The following is a 19,008-nucleotide window of genomic DNA, read 5'->3' as shown; positions in this document are numbered from 1 at the left end:
AATGAGGACCCAAGTGCTTAAGAACTACTATACCAGGAGGCAAAGAAACAGCCATTCACACTAGAATTATAAAAGGGGTGGCTGAAGGAATTCAGGATGCTACAGGGGGTTTCTTGGCAACGTGATGGATTGTTGCCGCAGGGGCTAGTATCAAGAGGCAGTTATGCAGGGTATGTGTGTGTGTGGGGGGTGTATATCTATTACTTGAGTTGTGGGGAATTCCTCAAGCTTAACTTTTTATGGTCTTTTTGCTGGAAGAGGTTGTGGAGACAATTTTCACGCCCACGCTGGTTCCCACCCCAGCGCCTTTCCCGCTTCCGGTGCTGAAATTTCCTCCTCCGGCACTCAGCCCGCTGCCACCTCCGTAGCCAAGGCCACTGCCCCCTCCGAAGCCGACTCCGCTTCCAAAGCTGAACCCTCCGCCTCCGAGACCGAGACCACTTCCAGCTCCATAGCCGAATCCTCCTCCGCCTCCTGCTGAGCTAAAGCCGCCAGATCCTCCTCCTAAACCAGCTCCGCCACCAACTCCAGCACTAGAGCTGACCACCGCTGCAAGAAAACCACAGCCTGGTCAGATGCCCAGTTGAATCAGATATTCGGTTCCAGTGAAACATGGACTCTTAACTGGCCCTACCGGTAGGGTTGCCAACCCTCCACGATTGTCCCAGAGTCTCCAGGAATTCAAGATGACTCTTTAATTAAAGGCTACATCATGTGATGAAACCTCCAGGAATTCGTCCAACCAAAGTTGGCAACCCGACCGACTGGCATTGGGTATTGAACCTGGGACCTCTGACACTAAAAGCATGGGCTCCACCACTGGAGATAAAAGACTGCAGAGCCTCAGAGATAGCTAGGCACCCAAGCTCCATTGAAATCAAGAGACAGTACCTGTCTAAATGAGCTGGGGCCAGACCGTGTAACTATCAAGAGGAGCAGACCCTTTAATGGCTTATGTGGGCCAGCCATAGAGGGAGCAAATACCCACACTCGCCTAGCACGGGTTACATAAGCCCAGACACTGCCCCGGACAAGAGAGAGATACTCACAGTAGCTGATGGGGATGACGCCCTCTCCGCTCAGCCTGTGGGGGAAGGCAGACAAGAGGAAGGTAAAAGTCACATGGAGGAGTTTGGCTTTTAAGATCGACATACTGTAAATACGGGGAGGAAGTTGATCACAGCTGCTTTTTCCGGCCACCTTGCAGTGCTAAGATCTTCAAAGACTCATTGACTAAAAGGCCAGAATGGACTGTCATATTCATCTAGTCCATCGAAACAGTCTGTTTTCATGTTTTCCTAGGAGGCTAGTCTGTTTCTGTCTGTGGAGCCTAAATGCCTTTAAAAATCTGGCCCGAAGTAAATTGCTCAACATCACAGGAGAAGGGTGCAGTAAAGCAGGGAACCAGACCAGATTCTCCTAAATTGTAGGCTAGACTAACCACTGTACCATCCATCCTACCTGAATAGGGAAACCAGCCCCCAACAGAGTCATTGTAATTTTGCAAAAGATTAGCCACTCCGTGGGCTGGGCTGAGAGTCAGCAGATGCTGCTCCCTGTGGTTGTTCCTCCATATGTTTGTTGTATCCACCTCTTGTCTCTTGTCCTGTGCGAGGACTTTGTAAGCTCTTTGGGGGCAGGGACTGTCCACCTCCTAGCCCAATGGGCTCTGGATCGCTGATTGGAACCTCTGGGTGCGACTTCAATACAAATAATAAAGTGACTTGGGTTCTATTCTGTCTCTGCCATTGGCTTGCTGTGTAACCTTGGGAAAGGAAATATCTAGCTATCCGCATACATACACATCTATCTATCCATCCATCCTCCATACACACTCCTCTATCTGTCTATATGTTATCCTGAATTGCTATATCAATCTGCATATATAACTTTCTCTCTCTCTCTATGTGCATACGTTATTATCTATCTATCTAGGGATTTATATTAGACTCACCACTGTGCACACCTCAATTCTCTCTCAGGGCCTCAGTTTCCCTGTCTGTAGAATAGGAATAAAGAAACTCCCCTCCCTCCATTGAAAAGTGCTTTGAGAGCTGTCAGTGAAGAGTGCTGTATCTCAGTGAGTCAGAAGCATTATGATCACTCTCATGATCTTGCACCTACCTGCTCTCCTCTCCCTCCAGCAGCTTCCTGTAGGTGGCGATCTCGATATCCAGCGCCAGCTTGACGTTCATCAGCTCCTGGTACTCCCGCAGCTGGCGGGCCATGTCTTGCTTGGCCTTCTGGAGAGCATCCTCCAGATCAGCCACCTTCATCCTGGCATCTTTAAGAGCCAGCTCGCCGTGCTGCTCGGAGTCTGCGATCGCCGTCTGCAGATTGGTGCACTGCAGGGGAAGGGAGTTGGCTTCCTTTTAATTACAGTCATTTCTCTCTGTTTTTTCCCTGTCTCCTTTAACAGTGCAGAATTCACAGGCAGAGAGCTGACTCCTATCTGCCTTTGCTGCTGTTAGCACCAGGCGGGGTGACTGGCCTGTACATTTCCGTAGCCTCTGTTTGCCAGAAGCTGGGAATGAGCGACAGGGCATGGATCACTTGGTGATTACATGTTCTGTTCATTCCCTCTGGGGCACCTGGCATTGGACACTGTCAGTAGACTGGATACTGGGCTAGATGGACCCTTGGTCTGACCCAGTAGGGCCATTCTTATGTTCTTATGTTCATTGCAGCTCTTTGCTGCATCATCGTCACCACTAATCTGGGCTATGCTACTGAGGCAAAAGATCCAGTCAGAGAGTGGAGACTGATTTATATGTACTGCTGATAAGTCTAGTGTTGGAGTGTTTAGAGCTATGGCCATCTCTGCAGCGTACAAACTATTGTGAAGGGTGAGTCTCTGGCTTAGCAGGAATGGTTTCGTGCCATGGAGAAAAGGCAGATATGTACACGGGTGAGCACGCATGCACACCACTGCCCTCTGCTGGGTGGAATGAAACTACTTAAGTGTGACATGTCGCCCTCTACTGGCTGCAGCTGGTGTGGCTGTACATCCTCACTGTACTGCAGCTGATAGCGTGGGGCGGAGGGCAGGAAACTGGGTGACAGAAGCAGGCAGTTCTGTCTTCTCCTGTCTGTAGTGATAGCCCAGGGGTGGCCAACCACATGCGGCTCTTCAGAGGTTAATATACGGCTCCTTATATAGGCCCTGACTCCGGGGCTGGAGCTACAAGCGCCAACTTTCCAATGTGCCGGGGGGTGCTCACTGCTCAACCCCTGGCTCTGCCACGGGCCCTGCCCCCACTCCACCCCTTCCCATGCCCTCCCCTGAGCCGGCCGTGCCCTCGCGCCTCCCCCTCCCCCCCAGAGCCTCCTGCACGCCACGAAACAGCGGATCGGGAGGTAGGAGGAGGCGCTGGGAGCGGGGTGTGTGTGTATGTGCTGCTGACGTGTTACTGTGGCTCTTTGGCAAGGTACAGTGGTAAATTCTGGCTCCTTCTCGGGCTCAGATTGGCCACCCCTGTGGTAGCCGTTCCTACCTGGCTCCTTGCATTCTCAGTCTCAGCCCGTAACCTCTGGATCAGCCGGTTGAGTTCTGAGATTTCTCCCTTTGTGTTCCGCAGGTCATCGCCGTGTTTCCCAGCAGTGGCTCGCAGCTCCTCGAACTAATATTCAGAAACAAGAGCAAAATATATATATACACATATACACAACCTAATGCCCAGCCATGCACTTTACCGAAGCAGCCATCCATTGGGGCGGCAATAACTGCATAGCTCTGTGCACTGTTTTTAAAGAACTGAACACCCAGAGAAGCATCCGGGGTCCTCCGTTTATAGATCCGCTCACCTTGTTCTGATACCATGACTCAGCCTCAGCTCGGCTCCTGTTAGCAATGTCCTCGTACTGAGCTTTGACTTCATTCACGATGCTGCTGAGGTCCAGGTCTCGGTTGTTGTCCATGGACAGGATGACGGAGGTGTCAGACACCTGGGCATTCAGCTGGGCCAGTTCCTGCAGAAGTACATGAGCGTCTGAGTCACCTTTAGAGCAGAAATGTCCCGAAAATGCTGGATGTGATTCTCCTTCCATGTACACAGGTGCAAATCAGGAGAAAGTCCATTTGGGCCAGTGAAGCTGCTCTGGATTGACAGTGGTGTAGCGCATCAAAAACGAGTTCACTATCTTTTGAAGTTTAGGTCCAGATTCCAGTGTAAATCTGTGCAAATCCAAAGTGACTCCACACCTGTATCAATCCAGAGTGACTCCACAGAAGTCAATGAGGTTACTCTGGATTTACAAAGGGGTAGCTGAGATCAGAATCTGGACTCTAGCATTTTTATTTAAGCCGAACACAGAGACAGGAGCACACTGGGAATTGGTATTATTCAAAACCACTCAGCGGATGTGAAGTCTGACAGTCTAGCAGTCTGAGAAGGTAAAGCTGAGTGGTACATAGTCACTGCAGTAGCCCTAAGTAGTACAGTAGTTATGTACTTAGAAATTCTAAGGATTATTCTCTCGTACGATAAAAAGGCATGTGTTTTTATTTATATTGCAGTCGCACGTAGAGGCTTCAGCCGAGGTCAGGGCCGCATTGGGTCAGGCATCGTATCAACACAGAATGAGACAGACCCAGCCCTGAAGACCTTATGATAGAAGTAGACAAAACAGCAATGAAATGACTTGGCTCCAAGATCACACAACGGCTAAGTGGCAAAGTTAGGAACAGAACCCAGGTCTACCGACTGCCAGACCAATGCCCTATCCAATGGACAAAACCACCTTCTGTGGTGGTGGTCTTGATTCCCTCCCACATTAAGCCTGCTCACGAACATAGGCCATATTTAATTTCCTAGCAAAGACGCCAAGAGAAGAAGCAATACCGCATCGTAGAGGATTCTGAGGAAGTTGATCTCGTCCATCAACTCATCCACCTTGGCCTCCAGCTCTATCTTGGTCATATAGGCGGCGTCGACGTCCTGAGAAACACCAAGCACAGTCACAACTGCAGCCTAGCAGCCTTGGCTGGAGCAGAAAAGAAGCTAAGGATTGACTAGGGGTGAAGATCAAGCTGCCTTTCCGGCTCTTTGTGGGCTGGGGAAGTTGGTAGAGACACTTCATTGCATTGCTGACTTTTAAAGGACAAAGCTCAGCTAAGGGGTGCATAGAGCTTATAGGGGAAGAACTCTGAAGCATCCTGGGCCAAAGATAGGGGGAGTGTAAAGCCTTGGGTGCATTTTTACCCAGCTGGGCTCACATGGGGGTTGCTCGCAATCTCTCCCTTACCCTTCTGTCAGGTCCAGACCAGCTCTAGTGTAGTGTCAGGGGTGTGGGAGTGGGGAAAAGATGCTACCTCCAGCCCCCTTGGAAGACCTAGTGGGACAATTGAACCTTGTAGGGCCAAGGAGGCATTTCAATGGGATTTGGACACCAAGCTCTCTTAGGCATCTTTGAAAATTTCAGCCTCCGATACCGAAAACACTATGAAAATTGAAATTGATCTTAGCACGGCTCACCTTCTTGAGCACCACAAACTCATTCTCTGCGGCTGTGCGCCTGTTGATTTCATCTTCGTATCTGTAGGGATGGAGGGGAAGCAGGGCTAGATCTTGTTCATGGAATAGGAGAGGCAGGAAGGCAAGAATTTCTTGGCTGAGCTCCCATTTGCAAATGCCTGTTTCTAAGATTGACCTTTCTTGAAGCATGGTTATCTTTTCTACTGAAATATAGGGTAACGCTTTTTACAAGTTGCACTTCTTTTGGTCTTGCTGATTCTTTGAAGTTTTGGCTTCAAAATGGGAATATATATGTTTAGAAAAAAGGGAAATCTTCCCAGACACTATCTTCATGAGCTGCAGCCCAGGCCAGCAATTGGCTTTCACTTCAAAATTTAGCTTCACAACATGATCTATATTTTAAACCTCTCTAAAATGTGTATGGGGGGGTCATCTTAAAGCATGAGCCTCTGCTGATTAAACTGATGGAACAAATGCACTTGTTTGGAGCAGTAGAAAACTCATAAACATTCTTTATTCACCAGACACTAGACTCACATGGTGTTCCATATATCTCCTCAGCAAACATGCTCCATCTCCTGGTTTTTGCCCCTAACACACTCACATGTGCAGGCTTAAGATTTGGGCCATGTTTGTTGGCAATGCCTGGTGTAAGCATGAAAAAATGTATGGGCCGGTTGGAGAATGGAATTCCCCCTCCGGGGGAAATTCAGACATTTCAAAATTTGTTGCCACTCTGAATCAGAACAGAAAGTTGGCATTTTGACATTTTTCTCAGTGTGGAAATTCTGAAAACTTTTAATTTGAAACTTTGAACTGTTGTCTTCCGGTGATATCAGATTGTTTTGTGCAGATAGTGTTAAAATATGATAGTATAATATTAAATATGTGTCTGTAAAATATAAACTGTAATATATAGTTCAAATCATTCTACCATAAAAGTTCAAACAAAATGAAACAAAACAGTAAAGTCCAAATGAAACTTTTCAACATTACCAGCATGAAACGAGAGTCAAAACAATTCATTTGAATGCTTTTCCATTGAATATTTCGTCAAAATCAACATGTCCGCATGAAACTTTTTGACTGCCTTTTCCAACAGAAAACTGGTCCCTCTAATTTTTTTCAGCTAGACCTAATCGCAACAAAGCTACTGTACAGGGACCTGACATCCATCTTCCAACCTGGAACAACTGTAGAGTGTATAATTCAGCACAGATCAATTCAATGTCCATCCGTTAAACGTTCACTTACTTGTTCTTAAAATCCTCCACAAGGTCCTGCGTGTTCTTCAGTTCGCCCTCCAGCCGCCCTCTTTCATTTAACAGGTTGTTGAGCTGCTTCCTCAGGTTGTTGATATAAGACTCAAAGAGGGGCTCGAGGTTATTCTTGCTGGAATTGGATTTCTGACCCTGATCCTGCAACAGGGTCCACTTGGTCTCAAGCACCTTGTTCTGCTGCTCCAGGAAGCGGACCTAAAACTCAACAGGCAAAAGAGATTTAATGGAAGATATTTGCAAACATGTTAAGACCTGAGATTCAGTAACTTGGCAGTTCAGGGGGCAGGAGAGGACATATTAAATGAATCCCTATATTTTCTCAAAAACAAAGGGCCAAATCCTCAGGGTCTCTCACATTAATGGAGTCTTTAGCCAAGCGATTCTCCCATTGACTAGTTCAATTCCCAAAGCAGGCTGGTATACTAGCTAGGACAACATAGACTGGGACGCAAGAGATCTGGGTTTTATTCCTATCGCTGACCGTCTGTGTGACTTCTGTGCCTCAGTTTCCCCATCTTTGTAAGTGGCGTAATGATATTTCACTTCCTCTGTCGCTAAGTATTGGCTTACTCCAGTTTTCCTTCATTTGGGCTCAGTCTGGACTCAGGTGTACTCCACTTTATGGCATTTTCCTGAGTAGACCCAAGTAAAGACCTCAATACAGAAAAATGGAGTTGTACCTAAATAGGAACTGAGAGAAAATGGATCCAGGACCTCAGCTTGTGATCAAGCACTAGCAGAAAGGTGAGTGTTAGAGGAAAGGCCCCAATCGGAGACGAACACCATTTTTCACTGACATTTCAAATTGTGTCCCAAAAAGGGATTAAAAATATTAATGAAATAATTGTGAATTTTGCAATCTATATTTCACATTTTCCCTCTTTCTGTGTGTGTTTGGGGGTGGGGTGGAGCAAATCAAGTCCCTGTGTGTTCAGTTTCCAATGTTAATCACTGAGAAATTTGGATTCTAGTAGCTATTTAGAAGCACATTCATTTACTGGAAGATTTGAATCAATCAATGCAAAGAGGAAACATTTGCTGGGTGAGAGACTTATTAACTCATGGGTTTTTGTAGATGTCCAAATATGAAAACATGCCTTTTCCATTCCTTTCCACCTATCTACCTTCCTCCGTCCCCTCCCATCACCGTAGTTTCTGATAAACTCTCACCTTGTCAATGAAAGAAGCAAATCTGTTGTTGAGACTCTTAATCTGCTCCTTCTCCTCTTTTCGCACCTGTTGGATATTTGGGTCAATCTCCAGGTTCAGTGGCGCTAGGAGGCTTTGGTTGATGGTCACTTCTTGGATGGTACCCATGCCAGGTGAATTGCCACCCCCAAATCCTGCTGGACTTCTACCTCCACCAAAGCCTCCCCCGCCACCAAAACCAAGCCCACTGCCACCAAAGCCAAATCCACTCCCAGCGGTTCCAGCACCAACACTGAGCCCACCACCGCCAGCTCCCCCGCCAAAGCCAGATCCGCCACCATGACCGAAGCCTCCACCAGCTCCGCCCCCGAATCCACTCCGGAGGTTGCTCCCACCACCGATGGAAATTTTCTTAGTGCCCCCTAGGTTATAGAGGCTCCTGCTGCCAAAGCTGCCTCCGGCGCCGAGCCTTCCGAAACCTCCACCGCTTCTTGACACGGCGACCGAACTGAAGCTGGCTCTGTGGCTACTTGGAACCACAGCAGAGACGGTGCTGAAGCTCTTGCCCCCACCTCCGCTTCGGATGCTGCCGGATTGCCAGCTCATTGTGGCGGGAGAGATCAGCGCTGCTGCGGGAAAGGAGCGGAGTCGCCGAGCGGTGCCCTCTGGTGAACACCCCACCGGAGCCTTGCCCCTTTTATCCTTTCGGGGATCTGGGCTGGGTTGCCTGGAAGTGAAGCGATCAGTTTAGTGCCTTAATGGTTTTGACATTCCTGGCAGGCCGGTGTCAAAATGAACTTGTTAAACGCTCATTGAACTCAAACACTTCCGTGGAACTGATGGGAGTCTGATAGGCTTCGACCCAGCAAAAGGGTTATCTAGCACCTCATTTTAGTGCAGTGACTTCTCAAACATGGAGCTTTGCTTTCAGAGGCAAATTGATTTTATTTTCCTGCTACAAAACAAAGGTGTTTCGATCTGAATGTGCCCCGAACTACAAGCCATGTTTTGAGAACCAATTGACACGCTCATCTAAGTCAGCGATGGTTGCACATTGGTTTCACATACCCCCAAGTGGCAATCGTCCAAAACTGTTCAGTTACTATGTACCGTGCTGTAACCTTGCAAGGGGCTGAAAAGCCCAATTCTCGAGTGACAGCCCTTAGCATGAATAATGCAGGTGGAAACTGCAGGGCCCGATGAAGCCTGTCCTCTACTGGCTTTCACTGTTGCAGACAGTAAGCTGAAGCCCCCAAGGTAAATGAATGCCCCCAGGAACAGAGGTGGGTGGAATACGTCAATTTCCAGGATTATCCATCTGGCATCTTACCAAAGCCCTCCATTCACTGAAAAGATGCACTAGCTAAAACAACTTATTCATTATCAAGGTGGATGGGAGACTTGTCTGAATTAATTTGAATGAAAGTCAGTGGCGTCTATATCCTATTAGTGCCTTCAAAAATCTCCTGCTTACTAATGCTCGACAAACATGTCATGAGGATCCTTGGCCTGGAGGCACGGAACAGCTGTTTGGCAGCTGCACTGGCCTGATGATCATTGACAAGGACAGCTCTATTTAGGGGCCATGATTTGTGCAATCTTCAAATTGATTGCTCGTATGGTAGTGTGGCGTAGTGGGTAGAGCACTGCATTGGCACTCAGGAGACCTGGAGTCTCTTCCTGGCTTGGCCACTGGGTGACCATGGCAAGTGACTTCACCACTCAGTGCCTCAGTTTCTCCATCTGTAAACATAAATGTGACTAATGATAGTGCTCTCTTTTGTAAACTGCTTTGAGACCTATGGATGAAAAACATTATAGAAAAGCTAGGCATTGTTATTATTACATTCATACTCTCACGATAAGCTGTTTGAGGAAGGGACTGTCTTTTTCTTCTGGGTTTGTACAGCACCTTGCACAATGGGGCCCTGATCCATGACTGGGGCTCCTAGACACTACAGCAGTAAAATTAATAATAAATAATAATAATAATATTGATACAGTAAGGAGAAGCATTTGGTCCAGAACCTGAAACCCTTACTCTTTTGGTACTGAGGGCTTACTTTAGGGTTGCCAAGCCTCCAGGATTGGCGTGGAGTCTCCAGGAACACATCCAAACAGAATTGGTAACCCTAGTTTACTTAGATAAACTCCCAAGGGGATCACGGGATCACGGTTGAGCTCTATAAGTTGAGAATTTCTGAAGACATGGCAGCACAAATCGTTCTTGGAAAGGTCAGAAAGAAACGAACATTTTTAATTCGATTCAAAGTTTTCCAGTGGAAAATTTCACTTCAGTAGGAAGAAAACCAAACCCCAAAACACCCTCCTTTCCCCCCACTCACACACTTTCTCCCCCACAATAAAAAAAAGTAAATATCTGATAGGGTTTATTTCCCCAACTGAAAAGAAATGCAAGAAAAAAATTTGAATTTTTTTTCCAAAGGGCAATTTGTTGTGAAAATGTTTAGTTGCTCTAAAAAGAGGGGTTTCCTCTGGAAAAGAACTGGGGTTGGAATTTTTTTTTTGGACCAGCTTCATGTGGAATTACATTAATTATATATTCATTTTAAGAAATGATGATAAAATAAAATAATAAAACTATCGTCATCATGGGATAGCTCAGTGGTTTGAGCTTTGGCCTGCTAAACCCAGGGTTGTGAGTTCAATCCTTGAGGGGGCCATTTAGGGATATGGGGCAAAAATTGGGGATTGGTCCTGCTTTGAGTACGGGGTGGGACTAGATGACCTCCTGAGGTCCCTTCCAACCCTGATATTCTATGATTCCTTGAGAAAAATAGCTTGCACGGCAGCCTATAATTTTCAGGTTTGGGGTTTTCGTTTCTGTGACAAACGTTGAAACTTTCCACTGCAAATCTCCATGGAAACCAAGACATTTTGTTTTAGCGGAAATTTTCCATGGGGAAAAATATTCCAACCAGTTCTACATCTAGTTTTTGGTCATCTTTCTTCCATGAGCCCCCGATACAACAGAATGGCGAAAGCCTGCAATGCATTTGTATGCAGTCACCATGAGCTAAATTCTGCAAAGCTCTGCTCTTCTCTTGGGCCTGGAGGTTTGAGATTATTTCTTTATTTCATCTTTGAACGAGTCACATGGTCCTGCAATTGCTCCACGCATAGAACTGCCCAGTGAAGAGAATGGATGTTTGGATACGTTTCATCAGGACCAATGAGAACCAAGCATCCCCTATGTCTTCTCTGGGGGAGCTCTATGCATGGAGCAACCGCACAAGTATGTGATTTGTTCAAAGATCTGGAGGCAGGAGAAAAGCAGGGGATTGGGCCTGCTTTGAGCAGGGGGTGGGATTAGATGACCTCCTGAGGTCCCTTCCAACCCTGATCTTCTCTGATTCTAACTAAACAGACTGATTGCCAGAACTGCCCCCTTCCCTTTGCACTCAATGGGTATGTCTACACTGCATCTGGGACTGAACCTCCCAGCCTGGGTCCACACACTTGTTCTAGCAGGGCTTGCACTAACAGTGCACACTAGAGCCACCTGTGTAGATGGTGCTTTGAGGCTGCAACTCTGAGGGAGGTGGACCTGAGAACCTGAGATTCAGGCCATGACCTCAGTAGAGTTACACCCAGGATCAAGGTGGCCCTGTGCATTTGAGGAGCTGGGTTTGGTTACATGGGAAACCAGAGATGAACAGAGTGCTTTGATGGGCTTGGTCTGCCTGGGAGCAATATGAGAAAGTTTTTATACTCCGCTAAATAAAGACAAACACTACACACCTATTTAATAGTGCTTGTCAGCATTTCACTCCGCTGACAGTGAGATGTCTTTCTGACCGGCTTTTATGCAGCAAATAGGAATTAATCACATTGTTCCAGTATTTGCCAAAAATCGTTTCACCCAGTTTGTTTTTCACAGGGAGAGACCTGGCTGCTGAATTTTAAAGCAAAGATGTAACCTGAGGATCTGGCAACCATATAAAGTATTTTACACACAGAGAAACAGAGTGGGGATGGACTAGATGACCTCTTGAGGTCCCATCCAACTCTACTTATCTATGATTCTATGTGAACCAAATTTTGCTGGCACAAAAATGGGCCAACACTGAATCAAAAGGGGCTCGTGCATGTCAACATTGTGAATTTGCTGTTTTTATTCAAACATATTTTAACAAACTTTTTTGTAGGAAGATCCACCTCCAACTCTATAGCATTTTAAATCTCTGAGCAAGTTGATCTGTAAGGCCTTGATTGTGCAAGCACTTAACGCGTGTGTTTAGTGTAAAGCATATGACTGTTCCACTGAAGCTCGTGGGACTGCTCATGCACTGGAATTTAAGCCTCAGCCTCAGTGTTTGCAGGACTGGGGCCTAAATGCACATTGACCTGGTTGCTCTGGCAGAAAAAACAAGTAACTACATGCTTAAGTCCTGTTCAAACCAATGGGAGCTGCATGCTTAAAGCTGAGCGTATAAAGTACTTAAGTGCTTTGCTGAATGAAGATGGACTGCTGGTTTGAAGCGACATAAAGTAAAATGAACAAATTCTTGCCAGTGCCGTCAAATTAGAACAATAAAAGTTTGGCCATAGAAATCTAGCTTCTAGTTGCAGGGCCAGATTCCCAGCTGATGTAAAAAGCCCATGGAAGGAATTTTGGGCCCGATTTATACCATCTGAGGTCTTGCGCAAAGTTCATACTCTTAGAACACATTGACTTGTCCAGGTAATACACGAAATACAACCACCAAGAGCTGTGGGAGCGTCAGATCGTGGTCATGCTGTCTTGATCCCGGTGAAGGAGAATGACCGTAAAGCTGATGAACGACTTCAGCTCCAATGTTAAATATGAAAAAATATAATGAGATTAAGGGTGTGACCTGGCCCAACGGGAGTGAGGACACTCTCCGTTCAGGTTCCCACACTATCCCTCATTCAGTCTATTGTGTATGAGGTATGCAAATAATGCAAGGGGTGGGGAAAAGGCATGATTCTCTTCCTTGACTCTCCCTCACCCAGTTCATCTGTGTGTAGAGGAGGCAGCTATGGATGGGTTACACAGGGAACTGCCCGTCCAGGGCCAAATTTGGCTCTCAGTCACACCGCTGTCAATCTGGATCTGCTCTGTTGGATTCAATGGAGTGACAGTGGTAGAAATCCAAAGTGCCGAAGGGCAGAATTTGGCCCTCAGTGTGCACTGGATTTATGGAGCCAGATCCTCAGCTGGTGTAAATCAGTCTGGTGCCGTTACAAATAATCCAGCCCATGCTCCCTGCAGTTGCCCCATGGCAGCTCCATCCACTGGGCCAGTGTTACGAGCTCCAGAGAATTCAATAGTGGCTTCGAAAAGGGCCCCTCTGTGTTCCACACCCAGGCATGAGATTGACGGGCCAGACGCCCACGTTTTCAAAAGCTGCCTCTCATTTTGGGTGCTGAAATTTGAGATACCTGGGTCTGATTTTTCAGACGAGTTCACCATCCACAACCCCAGCTGGAGTTAGTGGAACACAGAGGCCCCCCAAATCCCCACTGGAGAGATGAAGGGACTTGACCAAGACCACCCAAGAAGTCTGAAACAGAACAAGAAATTGAACCCAAATCTCAGGCCGGTGTCACACCCACAGGATCATCCTTTCCACTGCATGCATCTGATGAAGTGGGCTGTAGCTCGCGAAAGCTGATGCGCAAATAAATCTGTTAGTCTCTAAGGTGCCACAAGTCCTCCTTTTCTTCTTCCTCTCCATGGCATCTTTCAATATTATTATTATCTCACCTACAATTACACAGGGAAATTATATGTATTATCACCCACCTTCTTCCAGGGCTAACTGAAATGCTGAGTATAACACACTGTAAAAAAGATGTGTTACCTACCTGCGTTCGTGCCCCTCCAGCAGCCTCAATATTCAGGGCCAGCCAGAGTCGGCACCTCCCAATTGTCACGGAGCACGTGTGCCTGCTCATTGGGCCTTCTGACGAGCTTTGTGTAGCTCTGTATACTTCTGCTGGGCATCTTCACTGCCCTGCTCAGCACTGCAGATGGCTGTTTCCAGTCAGGCAAGCTGCAAAGAGAGACAATTAGGAATGCAGGTTCTCATTCCCTACAGGTTAACTGATTCTCTAGTATTAATGGTACCTTCTTGGTTCCCCCCAATTTTAACCCAAAATTCAGAATAACTGATAAGAGGGGCAGAGAGAAGCCAGAATGTCTCTGAGGTGTTATTACCCCTCCCTCCCCCGAGTCACCCCCTTAAATTGCATGCAGGTACATAACAGAGTTGACCACTTTTTACTAGTGTTCATATTTGTTTACGGCTTTGCCACAGCTTGCTAGGTAAAGCAGAGGCGGGTTCCAGCTTGCTCTGATGCATCAGTTAATGGTCACTGTCAAGGTTAAGATACTGGGCTTGACAGAACAAGGATTTCATTACAGAGGTGGCTGGGAAATGATTTTTTCTCCCAATGATTTTTTTTTTCATTTTTAGCAAGAAAAAATTATTTGAAATTTCGGCGTGGGGGGAGGGGGGTCTTCTAATTTTTTTTTTTTTTTTTTGCAAGTAAAACCCCAAATCTTTTGGTTTTAAACAGAAAAAGGTTGGGGCTGGGGGGTTGTTGCCAAAAAGTGAAAAATATTAGACTGCAAGTTCTTCATGGCAGGGTCTGGCTCTTAGTATGTGTATGGACAGCACCTAGTGCAGTGGGGCCATGAGGTATGCGTTACAGCCCTCTTCACCTGTAAATGTATTCATGTGAGGCCTCTGGTTGCTATGGCAATATGAATAATAACTAGCACTGAGCAAGAACACGGAAGCTTCCTAAAAGTAAGGGGACCACCGGTGCCCAAACTGTGGCCCCGCCCCCCTTGCACCACCCCTTCCCCCAAGGCCCTGCCCCCTGTGCTGCCCCTTCTCCCTGAGCCCTGACCCTTGCGCCCACCCTTCCTCCAAGGCCCTGCCCCTACGACACCCCTTCCCCAGAGGCCCCGCTCCCGTGCCACCTCTTCTGCCCAGGACCCCACTCGCTCCTCTCTGCATCCTTCCCCGTGTTGCTCGCCCTTACAGCTGGTAAAAATTGATGGGGCCATGATGCCCTGGTACCCCCGGGCTCCCATGGATCCCTATTCCGGCACCCCCGGTACTGAGCAGTAGTCTACCTTATGTGGTGTCTTTTCTTCAGCAGTGGCAAATACCAGATGTTTCAGAGGAAGGCACAAAGCTTGTTTAATGTACTTAACGAGCTTTAGTTGGGATCTGGAATTTCTGATCAGTGAAAAATTCCAACATTTTGAACGTTTCTTTTCTTTAGAATCAAAATGAAAATCTGAAATTTCTTAATTCCCCACAAAATGAAAATACCAAAATATTTCAATTCAGGGACCATGAAAAAGTTTCATTTCAATATGGTTGACATATTGAAATGTTTGAATGTTTGTACATGTTGAAAACTTTCAGTTCCTTCAGTCCATGATGACTTTAATATGATATTTAATATCATTAGACAATATAAAATATCGTCTTAAAAATAGTATTTGAATAAAATGTAAAAGTCAAAAAGAAATGAATAGAAATGTCAAAATAACATGAAGATTTTTGACATTGTCAAAATGAAACTTTTAGATTGTTTCCTATCAAGAAGGCGACACATTCCCACAAAACGTTTTTATTTTGGCAAAACTGCATGTTTCGATGGAAGACTGGTCAGTTGATCACGTTTCAACAAGCCATAAACTTAACTATGCATTGCAATGCAATGCAATTCAAAGGGGAAATTTGTTCTTGGCCCATATTTTATGAAGGCAATCTATGAAGGGACAACCATTGGAACAATTTACCAAATGTCATGGTGGATTCTCCATCACTGGCAATTTTTAAATCAACTGGATGTTCTTCTAAAAGATCTAATCTAGGAATTATTTTTTGGGACGTCCTATGGCCTGTGGTATATTGGAGCTCAGACTAGATGATCACAGTGGTCCCTTGTGACCTTGGACTCTATGAATTATCTCCTCTCTCCCTGGTGATGCAACACATAATATACAAGGAGTCTAATGTTACAGCACCTCTTCACCTGTAAACGTATTCAGTGGAATGTACCCGAAAATTGGTAGGAAGGAACCATTTCACAGTTCACCAAGGATACCCCCAGAAAGTTTATGCTCAGTGTAAGCCCTCAAAATAGGGCTTAAGTGGTGCATGGACTTTGCACTGTACAAGTTTCACCTTAGAAGGAGAACAACCACAAATGGAAAGTTATTTGCCTGTAATTGAGGTCCAACCCCCGGCTCAAAGCAGGACCAACACCAACTAAATCATCCCAGCCAGGACTTTGTCAAGCCGGGCCTTAAAAACCTCTAAGGATGGAGATTCCACCACCTCCCTAGGTAACCCATTCCAGTGCTTCACCACCCTCCTAGTGAAATAGTGTTTCCTGATATCCAACCTAGACCTCCCCCACTGCAACATGAGACCACTGCTCCTTGTTCTGTCATCTGCCACCACTGAGAACAGCTGAGTTCCATCCTTTTTGGGAACCCCCCTTCACGTAGTTGAAGGCTGCTATCAAATCCCCCCTCACTCTTTTCTTCTGCAGACTAAACAAGCTTCTAACTTCAAACTTCTAACTTGCATGGACATGCACTTTTTACCTGGCTTTTTCAAACTGTGGGAGCTGCATGGTGTCTGAGTCAGGCCTGAATTTTACTCTTTATTGAATATCTTGAAAAATATGAATGGATTCTCTGTTAGGTTCCCCCCATTGGTTTGTTCCAGCTATACAACTACCATCTCCCTCACACATCCAGCAGGAATTCTGTTGCAGTGACTTTCCTGCCACTAGGAGCAGCTGTTGGTCTGCTCTTTAGAGCAGGGCCGTCTGTAACATCTTCTCCTTTGCTCTCAATGCTCCCTCTGGTGGTGCCCAGCCAGCCTGGAGCTGCCAGAGGAAAGCGAGTAGGAGGGGGAAGAAGCAGCAGCCAACAGCCCAAGGGCCTGACTGGTAAGTGGGGGAGGAGGTAGATTGATGGGAAGAGGCACCCCAGGGGGAAACAGGCTGCAGGGGAAGGAGTTGCCTATGGAGGCTTTCCCAACTTTCATTCCGATCCTCCTGCCCCTGTCCTCCTCTAGCTCCTGTTCCAACCGTCTCCCTCCCCACAGTGCCTCTGTCCCCTCAGATTGGCCTTCCCCTACATCCCCTATCTCATTGCCCTCCACCCCTGGACACCCTATCCTCTCAGCCTCCCCTTCCCTGTTCCCTCTCGGAATCCCATACAACCTCTGTCCCCACGTGCTGTACCACTGGTCTGTTTCCACTGCTTCTGTTCCCCCAAGGGGCATTTTGCAGGCTGCTCTCTAGTTTCAGGGGTTTTTTTTAGTCTTTCTCCAGCTGGATAAGTCATGTACGCACAGAAACAAGCTCAGCTAACACATTGCGATGCGCACGGTAAAGGCTATTATAACTCTGTGTACATTAGTACTTCAAGAATAGTCTCTCTCTGTGAATATCACCTCCACCACATGGGAAGTGGGACCTGACTTCATTTGCTTTGATACAGGAAGTGAAGCTTGATTTAAAAAACAAACAAAAAACAATCTAAGAACTGCTGCTCTACGCCTCAACTTTCTTCCCTGCTGAATCTGGCCCTGTAGCTTTAGCACTGTGTGTAGGAACCCTGAGGTCTGAAGTCAAGAACTGGGTGAACTGAGAGTGCTTTAGCACTGTGCACTCCAAACAAATTTCATGGGGAAGAGAGACCCTGATTGTCCTAATGCCTGGATGCTTTCTGAGAACAACAGAATACCAGGTACATTAATGTATCTTTTCCCCCTCACAATGATAATGCGGCAGTCACATGGATTCTTCTGTTCCAAAGATTTCTAAGCCCAAACTCATCCATTTGCATCTAATTCAGCATTCATTCTTGGTTAGACTTGGCATCACCAGGTTCCCTTATCACTTTGTTCATCGGTGTTGCAAGAATAACATTGTGCAAGCACATATTTGCTTTTTTTTGGAACGGGCTGTACTCTGAGCCTGAGTCCACAGTTGGAGCAATAGGGTTTGTCTGCACGACATGGCAAAGCAGAGCTGGGGGGTGAGATTATATAGAGCGCGCTAATGTGCTGCACTCTACCTAAGATGCCAGAGAACAACTCCGGAGTCACCAAAGGAACATTCATCTCTGAGAACCTCATCCGCTTGTTTTAACTCTGCAAGCTCTTCTTCCTTTCCTGATTCTCACCCCCTGGGCACGCTGCTGTCCTCTCGAAAGGATCTGATGCTCCTAGACCCGCTCATGTGATCCACCATGATAAACCAGGCAAGATCCTAGAAAGCCTTCACAATTAACTGTAGCAACAAAACACCATTCAGATGGCTGAACTGCCTATTCTCCTCCCAGATAGTCTTCAGATGTTGCTGTGAATCACATGAGCACAAGTAGCAAGCATAGGGAGGCCAGGTGGCCTCCTGAACAGGACATGGAGACCTTGGTTCTAACACTGACCTGCCGCATGACTTTGTGCAAGCCACTGTGGCATTTTTTCCTCACCCTTATTTTTTTCCTGCCTTGTCTATTTAGGTCATAAGCTCCTCTAGGCAGGGACCGTCTCTTACTCCGTGTCTGTACAGTGCCAAGCATAACAGGGGCCCTGATGTTGTTTGGCGTGTCTAGGAGCTACTGTGAATCTAAGTTCTTTTATTTGGAAGCCAGCTCAGGTCAGCCTTAACAATGCCCAATAGAGCACCATGGCAACGTCCAGACTAGAATAACACATCCCAATCACATAGTTCCTCCACTCACCAAGCCAAAGGACCTCAGCGGGACCTCAAGATCCATACTTGTCAGGGATACGACTAGCACATGGGCTGTCACGCCTAATGGTTGGAGCCATGGGGACGGCCAGGCCTGGGGAGGTTAGAGAGGAGCCGAGCTGGAGTCCAGAATCAGGGCAATGAGACACCCAGGGGAGCAGAGTCAAGGTGGACGTGGAATAGGTTGTGCTGCTGGCCAGCTCTGGCAGCGACTGGGTCAAGTAGCAAGCTAGCTCCATCCCTCCACCAGTCAGGAAATGCAACCACTCAGGAAGCCCCTGCCAACACCGGCTGTGTCCAGTGTGTTGCTAGGAGAC

The 19,008-nt window shown here is 46.8% G+C and overlaps 1 protein-coding gene across 5 annotated transcripts; it reads right to left on the bottom strand.

Moving 5' to 3' along the window:
• Positions 1-52: 52 nt before the first annotated feature.
• LOC119564294 (keratin, type II cytoskeletal 5) lies at positions 53-8,551 on the bottom strand. 5 transcript variants are annotated; one of them, XM_043532477.1, is made up of 11 exons: positions 8,206-8,551; positions 7,925-8,097; positions 6,729-6,949; positions 5,475-5,535; positions 4,842-4,937; positions 3,805-3,969; positions 3,495-3,620; positions 2,125-2,345; positions 1,050-1,084; positions 493-549; positions 53-396 (listed from the first exon to the last, which is right to left on the bottom strand). In XM_043532477.1, the coding sequence occupies exons 1-11, from the start codon at positions 8,507-8,509 to the stop codon at positions 230-232; spliced, it is 1,626 nt and encodes a 541-aa protein (XP_043388412.1). In that variant the 5' UTR covers positions 8,510-8,551; the 3' UTR covers positions 53-229. The 5 variants fall into 5 exon arrangements, with proteins under 5 accessions (XP_043388412.1, XP_043388410.1, XP_043388409.1 ...); XM_043532475.1 differs by having other exon boundaries at positions 53-306; positions 379-549; positions 7,925-8,551; XM_043532474.1 differs by lacking the exon at positions 493-549 and adding an exon at positions 821-866 and having other exon boundaries at positions 53-471; positions 1,069-1,084; positions 7,925-8,551.
• Positions 8,552-19,008: the final 10,457 nt, after the last annotated feature.

Source organism: Chelonia mydas, chromosome 20 (genome assembly GCF_015237465.2).
Source record: "Chelonia mydas isolate rCheMyd1 chromosome 20, rCheMyd1.pri.v2, whole genome shotgun sequence".
NCBI lineage: Eukaryota > Metazoa > Chordata > Testudines > Cheloniidae > Chelonia > Chelonia mydas.
The sequence above is the reverse complement of the archived record's forward strand: the minus strand, read 5'-3'. Positions and strand labels throughout refer to the sequence as shown.

Coding starts and splice junctions, on each gene's coding strand:
- LOC119564294 (XM_037883854.2), bottom strand. CDS start 8,509: ATGAGCTGGCAATCCGGCAGCATCCGAAGCGGAGGTGGGGGCAAGAGC. Junction 4,938..5,474: donor AGTTTGTGGTGCTCAAGAAG/GTGAGCCGTGCT, acceptor GGTGTTTCTCAG/GACGTCGACGCCGCCTATAT. Junction 1,085..2,124: donor CTGGAGGGAGAGGAGAGCAG/GTAGGTGCAAGA, acceptor CTTCCCCCACAG/GCTGAGCGGAGAGGGCGTCA.